The 19,050-nt window shown below is 38.6% G+C and overlaps 1 protein-coding gene across 4 annotated transcripts; it reads left to right on the forward strand.

The window, feature by feature from the left end:
• Positions 1-1,853: 1,853 nt before the first annotated feature.
• On the forward strand, positions 1,854-18,558 carry LOC109866204 (TRAF family member-associated NF-kappa-B activator). 4 transcript variants are annotated; one of them, XM_020454761.2, is made up of 8 exons: positions 1,854-2,020; positions 12,402-12,543; positions 12,765-12,876; positions 13,170-13,279; positions 14,739-14,812; positions 14,896-15,014; positions 15,569-15,975; positions 18,083-18,558. In XM_020454761.2, exons 2-8 carry the CDS (start codon positions 12,445-12,447, stop codon positions 18,260-18,262), a joined length of 1,101 nt encoding a protein of 366 aa, XP_020310350.1. In that variant the 5' UTR covers positions 1,854-2,020; positions 12,402-12,444; the 3' UTR covers positions 18,263-18,558. The 4 variants fall into 4 exon arrangements, with proteins under 4 accessions (XP_020310350.1, XP_031650445.1, XP_031650440.1 ...); XM_031794585.1 differs by lacking the exon at positions 1,854-2,020 and adding an exon at positions 3,363-3,382; XM_031794580.1 differs by lacking the exon at positions 1,854-2,020 and adding an exon at positions 10,037-11,507.
• Positions 18,559-19,050: the final 492 nt, after the last annotated feature.

Consider the following 19,050-nt stretch of genomic DNA (forward strand, 5'->3'; position numbering starts at 1 on the left):
CTGACAGGTGTGACATATCAAGGAGGTTAGAGGTTAGAGCATTGGGCCAGTAACTGAAAGGTTTCTGGATCGAATCCCAGAGCTGACAAGGTAAAACATCTGTCGTTCTGCCCCTGAACAAGGCAGTTAACCCACTGTTCAGGGACCGTCATTGTAAATAAGAATTTGTTCTGACTTGCCTATTTAAATAAAATAAAATAAAACAATTTAAACAGCATGATCATTGCACAGGTGCACCAATAAAGGTTTTGAGGGAGCGTGCAATTGGCATGCTTGAATTATCTAAAATGTTGTTTTAGATCATTTGCCAGTACGTCATGTTGGCAAGTGGTTTGCTGATGTCAATGTTGTGAACAGAGTGACAGTGGGGATATGGTATGGGCTGTCATAAGCTACGGACAACTAACACGATTGTATTTTATCAATGGCAATTTGATGGCACAGAAATACCGTGACGATATCCTTTGGCCCATTGTGAGGCCCATTTTTGTAAGGTATCTTTGACCACATTCCCTGTCATGTGAAATCCATAGATCAGGACCTAATTAATGTATTCCAATTGACTGATTTCCTCATATGAATTGTAACTCAGTACAATCTTTGAAATTGTTGCATGTTGCGTTTATATTTTAGGGAGGTATATCTTTGTGTGACATACAATTAACCAACCAATCGATGTACATGCAACAACATAGATATTAAAACAATTCTGAAAATCCCCTGGCTGTAGAGCACTCTAGGAAATATGATACATTGTTCTATGTAGAATCCTTCTTGCCTTCCAAAGTATTATCAAAGAACCCTTTCCTGGTTATTAGGATATTAAAGGTTCTCGGTAGAACCCTTTGCCTTACAAAGTACCCTTGTCTTCCAAAAAGGGATTTCCAGATCAAAACAGTTCAAAAGAGTGTAGCTGCCCTCTGTTGGTCACTATTGGACTTGGCACTTAAAAAAATAGATGTATTCTCACATACTGTACACCAGATAGTTACAGTGAAATGTGTTGTTTTACAGGGTCACACATGGTGCCCCTGGAGATAGGGTTCATTGCCTTGCTCAAGGGCACATTGACAGATGTGTAATCTTTCGGTTATTGGCCCAACGCTCTAACCACTAGGCTACCTGTCGTCCCATTTTCATGTTGCACTTTATTCTGCACCAATAAACTCTTTCAGTGATAAGTGTGAAACAGCAAACAAACATTATGATTGCATTTTCATTATTACATGGTAAAAAATGTGTGATTGCATATTGTGGGAAAATAAGAGTAGGTTTATATCTTCCAGATACAGCACAGAAAGATGTTGATATATATCTGTGTGCTATGTATGTGCAATGAAAGCAGATATTTGCTGTAGGCTACAGTACACAGTGGCAATACCCTACTGTAGATATATTAGAATCATTCAAATAACACTATAAAGTTTACTAAAGTAATAAGGCCTAGTGCATAGTCATAAGAATAGCTCAGCTCGTGATATTTTTTTTGCAAAGAGCATGTGTTGACACATTTTAATATTTTGCTATAAACTATCTGTCAGAGACCAGTAAGTGTTCACCACAATTTGGGCAAAACACATTTCACACCAACACTGAGGGCTGAAATGTTGGGTTCTGATTCATTTAGCTAGCTATGCCTAACAGTGTGAAAAAAACACTTATCAGCGAAGGTCACAGTAAAATAAACACATTTTTCTGCCACTTAACTTTGTTTTATCGGATTACTTTTTATATGCACAACATTGCAGACGTGTAGGCAGCAAGAAGAACACTCAATTTGCTAAACCACCTAGCACGAATTTAGTACCTCAAAGTTGATTGGTCAGAGTCCAGCATGGCGGAAGTCTCACAGGCGCGGGGGATTCCCCGAGGGAAGTTCCCAACGCGTTATAAAACATGTCAAATGTACATTTGTTCGAAATACACCATATCCTCTCCCACACGTCGTACATATAGGCCACTCGAAGAATAAGAAGCTGTCGCAGTATCAAAACAATAGTTTTGCAATTTTCGAATGAAGGTAAGATACTGCCATTATAGGCTACAATCAGATACCAAAGTTGAGGGCGAACTGTACTAGGCTATAGCTGATTATCTCTAACTAACTCGACTTGCTAACTATTGACATTCAATACAAAACAGAGCTGTACCAATTTTGTATTCTTACTTATGAATATCAACGTTCTATGTAGCCAGTTCGTGCTTGATAGAATGTTGCTAGAAATGTAGAACTAGTTGGCTGCTTCAGGCTACGGCGTAATCGTCATATTATGTAGCCAGCAGATTTGGCCCGCTTGTTTACAGCTGCACTAGGGTCGGACAGGTTTCCTGTTTCGATTAAAACACAGCGGAGCTGCCGCGAGATATGGCTCAGAAAATATACTTCAATCCAGGGATGAGAAATGCGTTGTACTCCGAATTGTCTAGCAGTCGTTCAATCTTTTAAATGGAACAGGTGGGATAATTTGGGGTACAACGCATTTGTCATCCCTGGATTGAGGTACATTTTCCAAGCCATATCTCACACTTTGGTGTTTTAAGCTACACAGGAAGACTTTCTGGGTCAGAGCTACAGGCTGCATATCGTGCTACTTCATCTGCAACCAGTGACATACAATGGTTTTAAATTTAAGTGTGCTAAATAAATTACTAGATAGAGAATGGGATTAGCTGTTTAATCAAATGAAGTAACCAAATATATTACCATGCTCATTATTCATTGTAAATTCAAAGTAAAAAAAAGAGACTCGTGAAAAACAATACCCGACCGAAAAGCGTTAGAGGTGTCCAAGGTTCACATTTTAGGTGAGGGGTTTTTAACCGGTGGTCTGCCATAAACAAATATACAGTGCATTTGGAAATATTCAGATCCCTTGACTATTTCCCACATTTTGTTAAGTTACAGCCGTATTCTAAAATGGAATTTAAAAAAATAATTCTCCCTCAATCATACATACTATACCCCTCAATCATACATACTATAATGACAAAGCAAAAACAGATTTTAAATAAATAAACATATCACATTTAGATCGGTATTCACACCCTTTACTCTGTACTTTGTTGAAGCACCTTTGGCAGCGATTACAGCCTCGAGTCTTCTTGGGTATGACGCTACAAGCGTTGCACACCTGTATTTGGGTAGTTTCTCTACAGACAATTCCTTGAACCTCATGGCTTGGTATGCTCTAACATGCACTCTCAACTGTGGGACCTTATATAGACAGGTGTGTGCGGTTCCAAATAATGTCCAATCAAATTTACCACAGGTGGACTCCAATCAAGTTGTAGAAACATCTCAAGGATGATCAACGGAAACAGGATGCACCTGAGCTCAATTTCGAGTCTCATAGCAAAGGGTCTGAATACTTATGTAAATCAGGTATTTCTGTTTTATTTGTAATACATTTGCAAAAATTCCTAAACCAGTTTTTGCTTAGTTATTATTATGTGTAATAGACTGCTGAGGATTTTTTAAAAATGTTTTAAATCCATTTTAGAATGAAGGTGTAACAACAAAATGCGCAAAAAGTCAAGGGGTCTGAATACTTTCCAAAGGCACTACATACATACAGTACCAGTCATGTTTGGACACACCTCCTCATACCAGTATTTTTCTTTATTTTTACAATTGTCTAATAATAGTGAAGACATCAAAACTATGAAATAACACATATGGAATCATGTAGTAACCAAAAAAGTGTTAAACATATCAAAATGTATTTTAGATTTGTGATTCTTCAAAGTAGCCACCCTTTGCCTGGATGACAGCTTTGCACACTTTTGGCATTCTCTCAACCAGCTTCATGTGGTAGTCACCTGGAAGGCATTTCAATTAACAGGTGTGGCTTGTTAAAAGTTAATTTGTGGATTTTCTTCTTAATGGGTTTGAGCTAATCAGTTGTGTTGTGACAAGGTAGGGGTGGTATACAGAAGAGAGCTCTATTTGGTAAATACCAAGTCCATATTATGGCAACAGCTCATATAAGCAAAGAGAAACAACAGTCCATTATTACTTTAAGATATGAAGGGCAGTCAATCCGGAAAATGTCAAGAACTTTGAAAGTTTCTTCAAGTGCAGTCGCATAAACCATCAAGTGCTATGATGAAACTGGCTCTCCTCAGGACCGCCACAGGAAAAGACCCAGAGTTACCTCTGCTGCAGAGAATAAGTTCATTAGAGTTACCAGCCTTAGAAATTGCAGCCCAAATAAATGCTTCACAGACTTTAAGTAACAGACACATGTCAACATCAACTGTCGAGAGGAGACTGCGTGGATCAGGCCTTCGTGGTTGAATTGCTGCAAAGAAACCACTACCAATAAGAAGAATAGACTTGATTGGGCCAAGAAACATGAGCAATGGACATTAGACCAGTGGAAATCTGTCCTTTGGTCTGATGGGTCCAAATTTGAGATTTTTGGTTCCAACCGCCTTGTCTTTGTGAGACGTAGAGTAGGTGAATGGATGATCTCTATATGTGTGGTTCCCACCGTGAAGCATGGAGGAGGTGTGATGGTAAGGGGGTGCTTTGCAGGTGACACTGTCTGTGGTTTATTTAGAATTCAAGGCACACTTAACCAGTATGGCTACCACAGCATTCTGCATCGATATGCCTTCCCATCTTGTTTGCAATCACCCGACCTCAACCAAATTGAGATGGTTTGGGATGAGTTGGACCGCAGAGTGAAGGAAAAGTGGCCAAAAAGTGCTCAGCATATGTGGGAACTCCTTCAAGGCTGTTGGAAAAGCATTCAAGGTGAAGCTGGTTGAGAGAATGCCAAGTGTGTGCAAAGCTGTCATCAAGGCAAAGGGTGGCTACTTTGAAGAATCTCAAATATATTTTGATTTGTTTAACACTTTTTCTGGTTACTACATGATTCCATATGTGTTATATCATTGTTTTGATGTCTTCACTAATATTCTACAATGTAGAAAATAGTAAAATAAAGAAAAATGCTTGAATTAGTAGGTGTGTCCAAACTTTTGACTGGTACTGTGTGTGTGTATATATAGATGTATACTGAACAAAAATATAAATACAACATGTAAAGTGTTGGTCCCATGGTTCATGAGCTGAAATAAAATATCCCAGAAATGTTCCATATGCACAAAAAGGTTATTACTCTCACATTTTGTGCACACATTTGTTTACACCCTTGTTAGTGACATTTCTCCTTTGCCAAAATAATCCATCTACCTGACAGGTGTGGCCTATCAACAAGCTGTTTAAACAGCATGATTATTACACAGGTGCACCTTGTGCTGTGGACAATAAAAGGCCACTAAAATGTTGCAAGTTTTGAGGGAGCGTGCAATTGACATGCTAACTGCAGGAATGTCCGCCAGAGCTGTTGCCAGATAATTTATGTTCATTTTTCTACCTTAAGTTGCCTCCACTATTGTTTTAGAGAATTTGACAGTACGTCCAACTGGCCTCACAACCACAGACCACATGTATGACTTTGTGTGGGCGAGCTGTTTGCTGTGGTGGTGGCGTTATGGTATGGGCTGGCATAAGCTACTAACACAATTGCATTTTATCGATGGCAATTTGAATGCACAAAAATGCTGTGATGAGATCCTGGGGCCCATTGTGAGGCCCTTTTTTTTAAAGATATCTGTGACCAACAGACCAACTGGGAATACAGCATATCTGTATTCCCAGTCATGTGAAATTCATAGATTAGGGCATAATGCAATCATTTAAATTGACTGATTTTCCTTAAACTGTAACTCAGTAAAATCTTAGATACCAATTAATGGGGGACCAAAAAAAAAGTTGATACCGATTTTTAAATCGACCGATTTTTATTTTATTTTAGTTTTTTGTAATAATGACAATTACAACAATACTGAATGAACACTTATTTTAAATTAATATAATACATCACTAAAATCAATTTAGCCTCAAATAAATATTGAAACATGTTCAATTTGGTTTAAATAATGCAAAAACAAAGTGTTGGAGAATAAGGTAAAAGTGCAATATGTGCCATGTAAGAAAGCTAACATTTAAGTTCCTTGCTCAGAACATGAGAACATATGAAAGCTGCTGGTTCCTTTTAACATGAGTCATCAAAATATTTCCAGGTAAGAAGTTTTAGGTTGTAGTTATTATAGGAATTACAGGACTATTTCTCTCTATACCATTTGTAGTTCATTAACCTTTGTTGTATGTTCTTATAGGCACTTTAGTATTGCCAGTGTAACAGTATAGCTTCCGTCCCTCTCCTCGCTCCTACCTGGGCTTGAACCAGGAACACGACAACAGCCACCCTTGATGCGGCGTTACCCATCGCTCCCATCGCTCCACGGCCCTTGCCGACTCCAAGTCTCATAGCGAGTGACGTTTGAAACGCTATTAGTGCGCACCCCGCTAACTAGCTAGCCATTTCACATCGGTTACACGAGCCTAATCTCAGGAGTTGATAGGCTTGAAGTCATTAACAGCGCAACGCTTGAAGCACAGTGACGAGCTGCTGGCAAAACACACAAAAGTTCTGTTTGAATGAATGCTTACGAGACTGCTGCTGCCTACCATCGCTCAGTCAGACTGCTCTATCAAATCATAGACTTAGTTATAACACAATAACACACACAAATACGAGCCTTAGGTCATTAATATGGTCGAATCCGGAAACTATCATTTTGAAAACAAGACGTTTATTCTTTCAGTGAAATGCGGAACCGTTCCTTATTTTATCTAACGGGTGGCATCCATAAGTCTAAATATTCCTGTTACATTGCACAACCTTCAATGTTATGTCATAATTACGTAAAATTCTGGCAAATTAGGCGGCCCACACTGTTGCATATACACTGACTGCGTGCAATGAACGCAAGAGAAGTGACACACCTGGTTAATATTGCCTGCTAACCTGAATTTCTTTTAGCTAAATATGCAGGTTTAAAAATATATACTTCTGTGCATTGATGTTTATTGAAAAAAAGAATGTGTTCTTAACTCACTTGCCCATTTAAATAAAGATTTAAATAAGGGTGTTACAATTTTTAAAAAAATTAATTAGCCAAATCGGTATCCAAAAATACCGATTTCCGATTGTTATGAAAACTTGAAATCGGCCCCAATTAATCGGCCATTCTGATTAATCGGTCAACCTCCAAATATATACACACTACCGTTCAAAAGTTTGGGGACACTTAGACATTTCCTTGTTTTGAAAGAAAAGCAAATTATTTTGTCCATTTTTAAAATAACATCAATTTGATCAGAAGTACAGTGTAGACATTGATAAATTACTATTGTAGCTGGAAACGGCAGATTTTTTTAATGGACAGTTGAATTCGGACGTTTACATACTTAGGTTGGAGTCATTTAAACTAGTTTTTCAACCTCTCCACACATTTCTTGTTAAAACTTCTTTGGGCTGGGGGCAGCATTGAGTAGCTTGGATGAATAAAGTGCCCAGAGTAAACTGTCTGCTACTCAGGCCCAGTTGGTAATATATGCATAATATTAGTATATTTAGTATATTTGGATAGAAAACACTCTGAAGTTTGTTAAACTGTTTGAATGATGTCTGTGACTATAACTGTGAAGTGGGGGTGATTGAGAGGGGAAGGAGTCAGAGGTCTGCCAGAGAGCCAGAAGCTGGTGACTCGCGTTCACGTGAGAGTTAGCTTGAGTTCCATTGCATTTCTGAAGACCAAGGAATTCTCTGGTTGGAACATCATTGAAGATTTATGTTAAAAACATCCTAAAGATTGATTCTATACATCGTTTGACATGTTTCTATGTACTGCAACAGAACTTTTACTTTTCGTCTGCTCCTAGTGATCGCGCGTAAAGAATTTGGAATACTGGGCTAAACGCGCAAACAAAAAGGAGGTATTTGGACATACAGTGCCTTGCGAAAGTATTCGGCCCCCTTGAACTTTGCGACCTTTTGCCACATTTCAGGCTTCAAACATAAAGATATAAAACTGTATTTTTTTGTGAAGAATCAACAAGTGGGACACAATCATGAAGTGGAACGACATTTATTGGATATTTCAAACTTTTTGAACAAATCAAAAACCACCTTTTGCTGCGATTACAGCTGTAAGTCGCTTGGGGTATGTCTCTATCAGTTTTGCACATCGAGAGACTGAAATTTTTTCCCATTCCTCCTTGCAAAACAGCTCGAGCTCAGTGAGGTTGGATGGAGAGCATTTGTGAACAGCAGTTTTCAGTTCTTTCCACAGATTCTCGATTGGATTCAGGTCTGGACTTTGACTTGGCCATTCTAACACCTGGATATGTTTATTTTTGAACCATTCCATTGTAGATTTTGCTTTATGTTTTGGATCATTGTCTTGTTGGAAGACAAATCTCCGTCCCAGTCTCAGGTCTTTTGCAGACTCCATCAGGTTTTCTTCCAGAATGGTCCTGTATTTGGCTCCATCCATCTTCCCATCAATTTGAACCATCTTCCCTGTCCCTGCTGAAGAAAAGCAGGCCCAAACCATGATGCTGCCACCACCATGTTTGACAGTGGGGATATTGTGTTCAGGGTGATGCGCTGTGTTGCTTTTACGCCAAACATAACAGATTTTTTTTTTATATAAATATGAACTTTATCGAACAAAACATACATGTATTGTGTAACATGAAGTCCTATGAGTGTCATCTGATGAAGATCATCAAAGTTAATGATTAATTTATCTCTTTCTGCTTTTTGTGAATCCTCTCTTTGGCTGGAAAAATGGCTGTGTTTTTCTGTGACTTGGCTCTGACCTAACATAATCGTTTGGTTTACTTTCGCTGTAAAGCCTTTTTGAAATCGGACATTGTGATTAACAAGAAGATCAACAAGAAGTGTATCTTTAAAATGGTGTAAAATACTTGTATGTTTGAGGAGTTTTAATTATGGGATTTCTGTTGTTTTGAATTTGGCGCCCTGCACTTTCACTGGCTGTTGTCATATCGATCCCATTAGCGGGATCTCAGCCCAAAGAGGTTATTAACAAACTAAAGTTTTGGCAAGTCGCTAAGTAATTTTTCCAACAATTGTTTACAGACAGATTATTTAACTTATAATTCACTGTATCACAATTCCATTGGGTCAGAAGTTTACATACACTAAGTTGACTGTGCCTTTAAACAGCTTGGAATATTCCAGAAAATTATGTCATGGCTTTGGAAGCTTCTGATAGGCTAATTGACATCATTTGAGTCAATTGGAGGTGTACCTGTGGATGTATTTCAAGGTCTACCTTCAATCTCAGTGCCTCTTGGCTTGACAACATGGGAAAATAAAAATAAATCAGCCAAGACCTCAGAAAAAAAATTGTAGACCTCCACAAGTCTGGTTCATCCTTGGGAGCAATTTCCAAATACCTCATCTAAAATGAAATACCCAAATCTAACTGCCTGTAGCTCAGCCCCTGAAGCAAGGATATGCATTTTCTTGCTACCATTTGAAAGAAAACACTTTTTGAAGTTTGTGGAAATGTGAAATGAGTGTAGGAGAATATAACGCATTAGATCTGGTAAAAGATAATACAAAGAAAAAAACATTTTTTGGGTACTTTTTTTGTACCATCTTTGAAATGCAAGAGAAAGGCCGAAATGTTTTATTCCAGCCCAAATGCATTTTAGATATTTACCACTAGATGGCAGCAGTATATGTGCAATTTTTTTCTGATCCTATGAATCATTGCATTTCTGTTCAAAATGTTGTATCAAGACTGCCCAAATGTACCTAATTTGTTTATTAATAACTTTTCATGTTCAAAACAGTGCACTCTCAATAACATGGTGTACTTTCACTGTAATAGTTACTGTAAATTGGACAGTGCAGTTAGATTAACAAGAATTTAAGCTTTCTGCCCATTTCAAATATGTCTATGTCTTGGGAAATGTTCTTGTTACTTACAACCTCAGGTTAATGCGATTAGCATATGTTAGCTCAACCATCCCACAGTGGACCCACCAATCCTGAAACACCAGTCTCAACGTCAACAGGGAAGGCGACTCTGGGATGCTGGCCTTCTAGGCAGAGTTCCTCTATCCAGTGTCTGTTTTTTCCCTTCTTAATCTTTTATTTTTACTGGCCAGTCTGAGATGTTTTTTTCTTTGCAACTGCCTAGAAGGCCGGCATCCCGGAATCGCCTCTTCACTGTTGACGATGAGACTGGTGTTTTGTGGGTACTATTTAATGAAGCTGCCAGTTGAGGACTAGACACTCTAATGTACTTGTCCTCTTGCTCAGTTGTGCACCGGGGCCTCCCACTCCTCTTTCTATTCTGGTTCGAGCCAGTTTGCGCTGTTCTGTGACGGGAGTAGTACACAGCATTGTACGAGATCTTCAGTTTCTTGGAAATTTCTCGCATTGGAATAGCCACCATTTCTCCAAACAAGAATAGAGTGACAAGTTTCAGAAGTAAGTGTTTGATTCTGGCCATTTTGAGCCTGTAATCAAACTCAGAAATGCTGATGCTCCAGACACTCAACTAGACTAAAGAAGGCCAGTCTTATTGGTTCTTTAATCAGACCAACAGTTTGCTGATAATGGGCCTCTGTACGCCTATGTAGATATTCCATAAAAATTCTGCCATTTCCAGCTACAATAGTCATTTACAACATTAACAATGTCTACACTGTATTTCTGATCAATTTTATGTTATTTTAATGTTCAAAAAATGTGCTTTTCTTTCAAAAACAAGGACATTTCTAGAGTGACTCCAAACTTTTGAACGGTAGTGTATATGATACATTTGGAAAGTATTCAGACCCCTTGACTTTTTCCACATTTTGTTACATTACAGCCTTATTCTACAATGGATTCAATTGGTTTTTTTTTTCTCCCATCAATCTACACACAATATTTTTGCTAATTTATTACAAATAAAAAATGATAACTTACCTAAATAAGGTTTTAGACCATTTGCTTTTAGAATCGAAATTGAGCTCCGGTGCATCCTGTTTCCATTGATCATCCTTGATGATGTTTCTACAACTTCATTGGAGTCCACCTGTGGTAAATTCAATTGATTTGGAAAGGGACACACCTTTCTATATAAGTTCCCACAGTTGACAGTGCATGACGTCGAAGGAATTGTCCTTAGCGCTCCGAGACAGGTTTGTTGAGGCACAGATCTGGGGAAGGGTAATAAAAAATGACTTCCGCATTGAAGGTTCCCAAGAAGACAGTGGCCTCTATTATTATTATTATTATTATTATTGAATGAAAGAAGTTTGGAACCACCAAGACTCTTCCTAGAGCTGTTCCCATGGCCAAATTGTGCAATCGGGGGAGAAGGGCCTTGGTTAGGGATGTGACCAAGAACTCAATGGTCACTTTGTAGAGTTCCTCTGGGGTGATTGGAGAACCTTCCAGAAGGACAACCATCTCTGCAGCACTCCGCCAAACAGGCCTTTATGGTGGAGTGTCCAGACGGAAGCCACTCCCCAGTAAAATGCACATGACAGTCTCCACCCAAGGACTCTCAGACTATGACCAACAAGATTCTCTGGTGTGATATAAGCAAGATTGCTGCTGGTAAGCTTTCTTGACTTGGACATAGATTTTTGTCAACACATGGCTAACCTTTGTTTAACTCTTCCAATTATAATGTGTGGAAGTCAAAATTAATGAAAATCTATTTTAAAATATTGATTACTTCTCCTTGCCATTATCATTCACCTGATGCTAAGATTTTTTATTTTTTACCCCTATCGTATGTTGGGGGACCCTGGGTCGCCGGTTTGCCTGGGAGGGGCTCCCTGGGCAAGAAAAGGTTGAAGACCCCTGGTTTAGGTCATTGGCAATTGACTTTATTGTATTAGTATCTTAATGTATTGATCATGTAATAATGCAATTGTATTGATAGAGATACAGTAGGTTATTTGTTATTAGTCATTAGCTATTAATTATAATAACAACATTGAGGTACGTTTACCCCAAATATTGTACATTTCATTATAATTTATGAAACCTATTATTTAGTACAGTTGTTGCAGCCATTGGTCATGTATGAACCAAAGAATCATTGATTAGTAATGAATGATGCCATTCAATAATGTCAACTCATTTATTGGTTTAAAAAAATATATATAATATTCAATATTACATTAGTGTCAATAGTTGTCATCAATTTATTTAAGTGGTATTCTTTTATCATGAGTACTAAAACATTTATTTAGTAGCTATTTTGGATGTTTGTTTTTGCTTTCTCATCAAGAAGCTATTTCTACACTGGGCACTTATGATCATCCTGAAATGTTTACCGTACGTTTCTAAAATTAGCAAGTCCAGGCGTAAAAGAGAAGTAAGCACTGGCCCCAGTTTCATGATTAGCGAGGAGGACTTCGTTTTTACAGCAAATCATGTGATAATGTGCTTTAATGCTGCATTGTGCCCCTAAACTTTTGGTTGTGTGATATGTTGCCACAGGGCCCATGACTGCCGTGTCAGTAATGATCGCGGAGCGCACGGCATGGAGAGGAATATTGGAGACCAGCTCAACAAGGCATTTGAAGCTTACCGCCAGGCCTCTATCGAGCGAGACAGCGCCAAAAGGGAACTACAGAAGACGGTATTATACCTAAATCATTGCGATAGAAAACAAACTCTTCTAATTTACCTATGAGACTTCAACCCCATCCAGTGCGATGTGGCGTAGCCTTCTATACAGTGCTTTGATATAATTAAGTGCTGTAGCATGGTAATTACAGTCATTTACAATAGAGGCTACAAAAGGCTACCTACCTAGTAAGTGATGACATTTGATATGTAATGGAAGGTTAACTTTTGCAGAATGAATATTATCAACGGCACACTCAGAAACTTCAGAAACAGATAGAAGACCAGCAGCAGTTGATTTCAAAACTCAAAGTTCAGTTGATAGCAGCAACTAAGCAACCTTCAGGTAAATGACAATCATAATTGTTTTCATAACTATTGTTTGCATGATTGCATATTCTGACATATTCTATACCATACCGTTGAACTATAGTGAAAGAAACAGTTCAACTGTAGCCTATATTGGGCATGTGCATGCATTCTGTTACATTTTCGGTTCCCCTGGAGATAAATTGTGCTGTAAGAAATATTATTGCTGTTTCAGGACATTGTACACTTCCCATCTCAAATGAGACTTCCCGTGTTGACTGTGGTTGGGCTGCTACATTATATCTTTTTTGTATCTTATTTGATTGTTAGGAGAGGTGAAAGGTGAGGCTGTTCCTAGAAAACAGGAAGAGGAAAACCTGTCTCCTTCCAACCATCGCTTTGACAACCCAAGCAGCTCCTTCCGGAAGATTCATTACTTGGTAACCATGTTTAACACAATTAGTAATACAATCCACATTAGAGGATAATTAGATATTGTTTATTTATGTTTACAAATATGATGCAGACAGGCAAAATGCAAGGATGTGATAGGGTCAGAGTGCGATTTATATTGTGACATTTGGGGTGTCACCATTTTTTTCACGGGACCTACTATGTGTGAAAGAATAAGTAAATATAGAAAAGACATGTCATTTAACGGTAAAAAATAATGTATTCCGTTTTAATTGTCATGAACACAACCAGTCATGATATTTTCATCTTATTGTCAAACAAATCACTTCAAAAAGTAGGCTACTTGCACATGTTTATCCACTCCAAAATAATTCCAGCATCCAAACAGTGCACTGTGCCATTTGATGAATGAAAAGGGACATCTATTACAAAACAACAAAAAGTGTAATGACATTTGCCGATTTGTCGTTTGGTCTACACTCTTGTAGCCTGAATAAATGTAATCGTCTTGCTGACAGAAGGGCCTTTTTTGTAGAAAGAAAAGGGACACCTGAAAAGGGACTGAGATGCGGGAGTTTCCCGGGAAGTGCAGCCACATGGGGGGGGGATGTTTAATTTGAAATAAGCTTTTATTTTAATATTTGCCACTGTAGCAGTAAAAATAGCATTTTAAATAAATAGGATAATGGTTAAATGAGCATTATTTAGAGACCACCCCCCCAAAAAAAAATTGGGGACTTTGTTGCGTTTAGGGGGCTGCATGTCTCATTCAGAGATTCACGCTCTGGATAGGGTGTGAACATGGCATCCCCGGTTGCTGCCTCATAATTATTTTATTTTTGTTTTCTCTCAAATGAGCTCAATATCCTATCTTTTTTTTTAAAGAGAGCACACATATAGCCACACACACACAAACATACGTTGTTCACAAATTGTATATTTCTTGTAGATATTCTGTTTCTGCAGAGCCTGAGAGCAGTAGCAGAGCTCATGCCAATGCACAATACAACAGCTCCACTTCCTGTGACATAGGTCATCTTTCATCTTGTTGCTTCACTCTAGTAAAGGTCGCAAGTTCACATTTTTAGCCGGATAACAAATTCACTGAACCTGTTTGACTAATGCAAAAGCATTATTTTCCCCCCTTAATCAAAAAAACAAACAAACATGTGTTTTGGATCAAATATTAATATGTAATTTTCTAACATAATCAAAACTCATTATCATGTCTAATTTTAAAATAATGGATACACACATACAGTCTTTCATCAACAGGTGGCGCTAGAGGATAACATCACCAAACCTCAGGGTCTGAGGCGTTATAAGCCACCAGCTTTATTGTTGAGAAATAATTCCCTAATCGATCACAAGGCAGCAACCATTTTAGTAGATTCATTAACAATAATTAATAGATCATTTTCAGTTTGAATGGTGGATATTCTCTTGCCATGTAAGTCCTCAATGCCATGTGTGTCTGTTTTTCAGAAGGGGAACATGGAAACTGCAATGATTGTGTCACCTTCACCACACACAGCACCTGTAAACAACAGTTTTGAGAAGTATGTGCCTTAGTCACCGGTATCTTTACTTCATTTTTGTCTGAAAAGCAGTTTTCTTACTTACGTATTTATTTGTCTCTCAGAAAAGATGTTTTTGAGGCGTTTCAAGCTCTTCACGGGAAATTCCAGCAGATACAGACATTAACCCGGAGACAAAAAGATCACCTGAAAAAAATCTCCAAAGAAAATTACATGGCAAATGGTAATATTAGTCCGCACAATAGTCATTTTAGATTGTAGAAATTGCTTATTATTCCAGCACTGTTGAAAGGCACCCATTGCCTGAACTCCTGCCCAGCTTGACTCTAATTTAATTACAATAGAGAAAATATGTTGACTTACAATTGCTTTGGATATGTCATAACACTCTATTAGTAATTATATATTGTAGCTTTAGCTTGATTCCTGTACACAATTAGATAGCAACACATTAAACTGAACCGTACATTAATGCCTATTGACCCATGGCCCGCCCACCCACCTACCTGTGTAGAAATAGAATAAGCAGATAAACATGTTTCATTATTCCACAGACACATGCTGTGATGTAGCACTGGTTAGTTGAATGAAAAACTATTTGGAATGAAATTTTAAAAAACGGCTCCTATTATACATTATTAATTATTACCTGATTATTCATCATTACTTGAACTAATCGCTACTCAATAGCGTAAGTTAATATCTCAATGTTGCAAGTGACTGTCGATTATGTTACATAAACAGCATGATAAAAGCCTTGTGTTTGCCATTCGACAGAGAAGCAGTTCTCCATGCCCATTCAGTGTACAGACGTGACTGCGGAGCAGGCGGAGAGGCCCTTCCCCTCAGCCTTAAGGCCAGTGGTCATCCTCCAGCACCCACCCACATCCCTGGCATCCCGTGGTGCCAGCCAAGAGGACAGAGACCTAGTGGACTCCCTCACCAGAATCAGCGTCAAGTTCCCCCCCTCCACAGACAGTGAATACGAGTTCCTGAACAGCGCTCCAGAGAAACACTTTGACCTGTCTATGCCAAGGCAACGGGCAGCAGTCAGCAGTATCCCTGCCGTCATAGAGGAATCGTCTATGGAGCTGGCCATCCCATTCCTGTATCCTACATCTCCCTCTCACCCCACCTCCCCCTCCACCTCACTCTCACACGAGAGTGTGCGTGGACCCCTGCAGGTGAGATTCGTGGGAAATGCTCTTTCCTTTATTTGCAGCAGGTAAATGTAGGAAATTCACAACACCTGATTTTGTTCTGGAAAATGAATGGGAGACAGAGAGAGCATATAAGTAGTGAAAGACAACCTAACACATCGATGAAAGTTGTTGATCACAATAAAAGGCCAATTTTTCTCTGATTACAGAGTTGAGAGCGCCAAACTTCTTGATGCACCCATCCTGTTAGCGGGATCATTATCGTCAACATCCGCTGAATTGCAGAGCGCCAAATTCAAATTAAATTACTAAAAATATTGAATTTTCATGAAATCACAAGTGCAATATAGCAAAACACAGTTTAGCTTGTTGTTAATCCACCTGGCGTGTCAGATTTCAAAAAAGCTTTTCCGCGAAAGCATACCAAGCGTTTATGTAAGGACATCTCTCTCAGTAGACAAAACATTACAAACAGCTAGCAGTCAAGTAGATTGGTCCTGAAAAGCAATAAAATGAATCGCTTACCATTGCTGATCTTCGGATGTTTGTACTCACGAGACTCCCAGTTACACAATAAATGTTCCTTTTGTTCCATAAAGATTATTTTTATATCCAAAATACCTCTATTTGGTTGGTGCGTCATGTTCAGAAATCCACAGGCTCGAGCGGTTACGACATCGCAGACGAAAATTACAAATAGTATCCGTAAAGTTCGTAGAAACATGTCAAAGTTTTTTATAATCAATCCTCAGGTTGTTTTTGCAATATATAATCGATAATATTTCAACCGGGACTGTAGCTTCTTCAATAGGAGAGAGAGAAATGTCTGCTCCAAGCTGTTGCGCATGCAAAACGCTGCTGGCACCCAGCCATACAATGACGCGATGTGAGCGTTCTTGCTCATTTTTCAAAATAAAAGCCTGAAACTATGTCTAAAGACTGTTCACACCATGGGGAAACGATAGGAAAAGGAATCTGGATGATATCCCTTTAAATGGAGCGAAGGCAGGCAATGGAACAGAGAGCTTTCAAGAAAAACAGCACTTCCGGGTTGGATTTTCCTCAGGTTTTCTGTCTGTTATACTGACAGACAATATTTTGACAGTTTTGGAAACTTTAGAGTGTTTTCTATCATAATCTAACAATTATATGCATATTCTAGATTCTAGGCCTGAGAAATAGGCAGTTTCATTTGGGTATGTTTTTCATCCAAACATCAAAATACTGCCCCCTACACTCAAGAGGTTAAAACTAACATGGAAATGCCATTTAATTGGTTAGATTCAGTAGATGTATACCTGCTAAAACAGAGGTGAGTTGAGATGTGATAGGCCTATGTGTACGACATTGCTTGTTGCATATTTATTACAATGTGTCTACCTTACTATTTGTCATTGACATAAAATAAGCAATTTGAGAAGTAACAAATGATCATAAAACACACCAATTGTTTTTTTTCTTCCCCCATGCAGTAGTGTAGTTGGTTATATAAGTCCATGTTGATGTCAGAACCAAGGTAAAATATATTTTATGACTACCATTATCAGTGCAACTGCACCCCTGTGAGGTTGTGTATGCACAATTATATCTATTGATTTATTACATATTTTGATAATACACAGCAATTGGCCTCCCAGATTTCTTTGCTCATCTGAGTCCCATATTGGATGTGTACCTAAAATTGATCTTTAGCTGTCATGTATTCTTTGTTGGGTATTGCTTAAGCAAGCTTTTGGTTAAAAATCACACGGAAGAAATGCACCTTTGTTCGGACGCGTATCTGGGTTGTGATTAACACCTACACCGATGGTTGAACATTTAATTGTTTGGATTTCTCTGTTTTCTAACTTAACAAACGTTGCCTCGGGCATTAACAATGCCAGGAACAAGTAACTACTCAACCCTACTGTAGCAAATGCACAGCATTACAATAGTACGTGTAGTGGGGCAGGAACTATAGATGTTGAGAAAGCGGGTTCAAGTGGGACACTGCTTTGCTTGTATTCCCCGGAGCAACAGATCTTTCCTCAGTGGAGACCCAAGCACATGGCCAACTGTAAGTGGGTGAGTGTAAGCAATGCAAAGTGTATGAATAATGGAGTATAAGTGGTGTGTTTGTCCCTCCGTGTAGCCTCTGTGGAGCCCTGAGCTTTGTGATGCAGTAGCAGCACAGGCCGTGAGTGCGAAGCCACAACAACAGATCAACAACAGCCCTGATATCTGTGCCTACTGCAACGCTGAAGTTCCCCAAGACCATATGAAAAGCCACCTTTTCACTCATTGCCAGAGGGAGAGTGAAGCCAGCAATTGACACTAGCAGACAGTGGCTGCCCAATGAAACACCTCTAGGCTTAATTCATGGTTTATTCATGTCTTTGTTGCTACGCCATGAATTACACGCGCTGGGCTGGATGTCACATGACACTGGCGTTGGCAACGGGACTAGAATCCACTCTTGATCATATATTTAATTTGTAAGAGTTGAATGGTACATTTTACAGTCGTCGTCTTAAGATATTACTTTGAAATTGTACATCTCTAGACCTATGAAATGATATTGTACAGTATGTAGGTTTAAGTATAATAAAGCAATAATTTAATCTTTAATTTTTCACTTGTATTATTTTGTTTGTCTTTATAAAACACAGGAACTTGGCATGGTGCAAGTATGTTGACATACAGTATCTACATGTAGGCCTACTGTACACGTCTCCCCCAAAGCAGTAAGAATTTGATACTGTATGTATTTTCAGGGAAACATTCAACTTTAATTCTCCATGTGGATCTGGCAATGCGTGTCGTGAAAATGATTGTACTGAACAATATTTTTTGTAGTCATGTTATATATATATATATATAGATAGATATATAGATATATATATATATATATATACTGAACAAAACATAACAATTTCAAAGATTTTACTGAGTTACAGTTCATATAAGGAAATCAGTCAATTGAAATAAATTCATTAGGCCCCTAATCTGGATTTCACATGACTGGGCAGGGGCTCAGGAGGGCGTAGGCCCACCCACTTGGAAGCTAGGCCCACCTACTAGGGAGGCAGGCCCAGTTTTCCAACAACAGGGTTTTATTGC

The sequence above is a fragment of the Oncorhynchus kisutch genome, linkage group LG2, assembly GCF_002021735.2.
Source record: "Oncorhynchus kisutch isolate 150728-3 linkage group LG2, Okis_V2, whole genome shotgun sequence".
In the NCBI taxonomy this organism is placed as follows: Eukaryota; Metazoa; Chordata; class Actinopteri; order Salmoniformes; family Salmonidae; genus Oncorhynchus; species Oncorhynchus kisutch.

What these genes read in the sequence shown, in the direction of transcription:
- LOC109866204 (XM_020454761.2), top strand. Translation starts at nt 12,445, where the DNA reads ATGGAGAGGAATATTGGAGACCAGCTCAACAAGGCATTTGAAGCTTAC. An exon ending in AAAGGGAACTACAGAAGACG is followed by an intron (nt 12,544 to 12,764) that starts GTATTATACCTA and finishes TAACTTTTGCAG; the next exon opens with AATGAATATTATCAACGGCA. An exon ending in TCCGGAAGATTCATTACTTG is followed by an intron (nt 13,280 to 14,738) that starts GTAACCATGTTT and finishes TCTGTTTTTCAG; the next exon opens with AAGGGGAACATGGAAACTGC.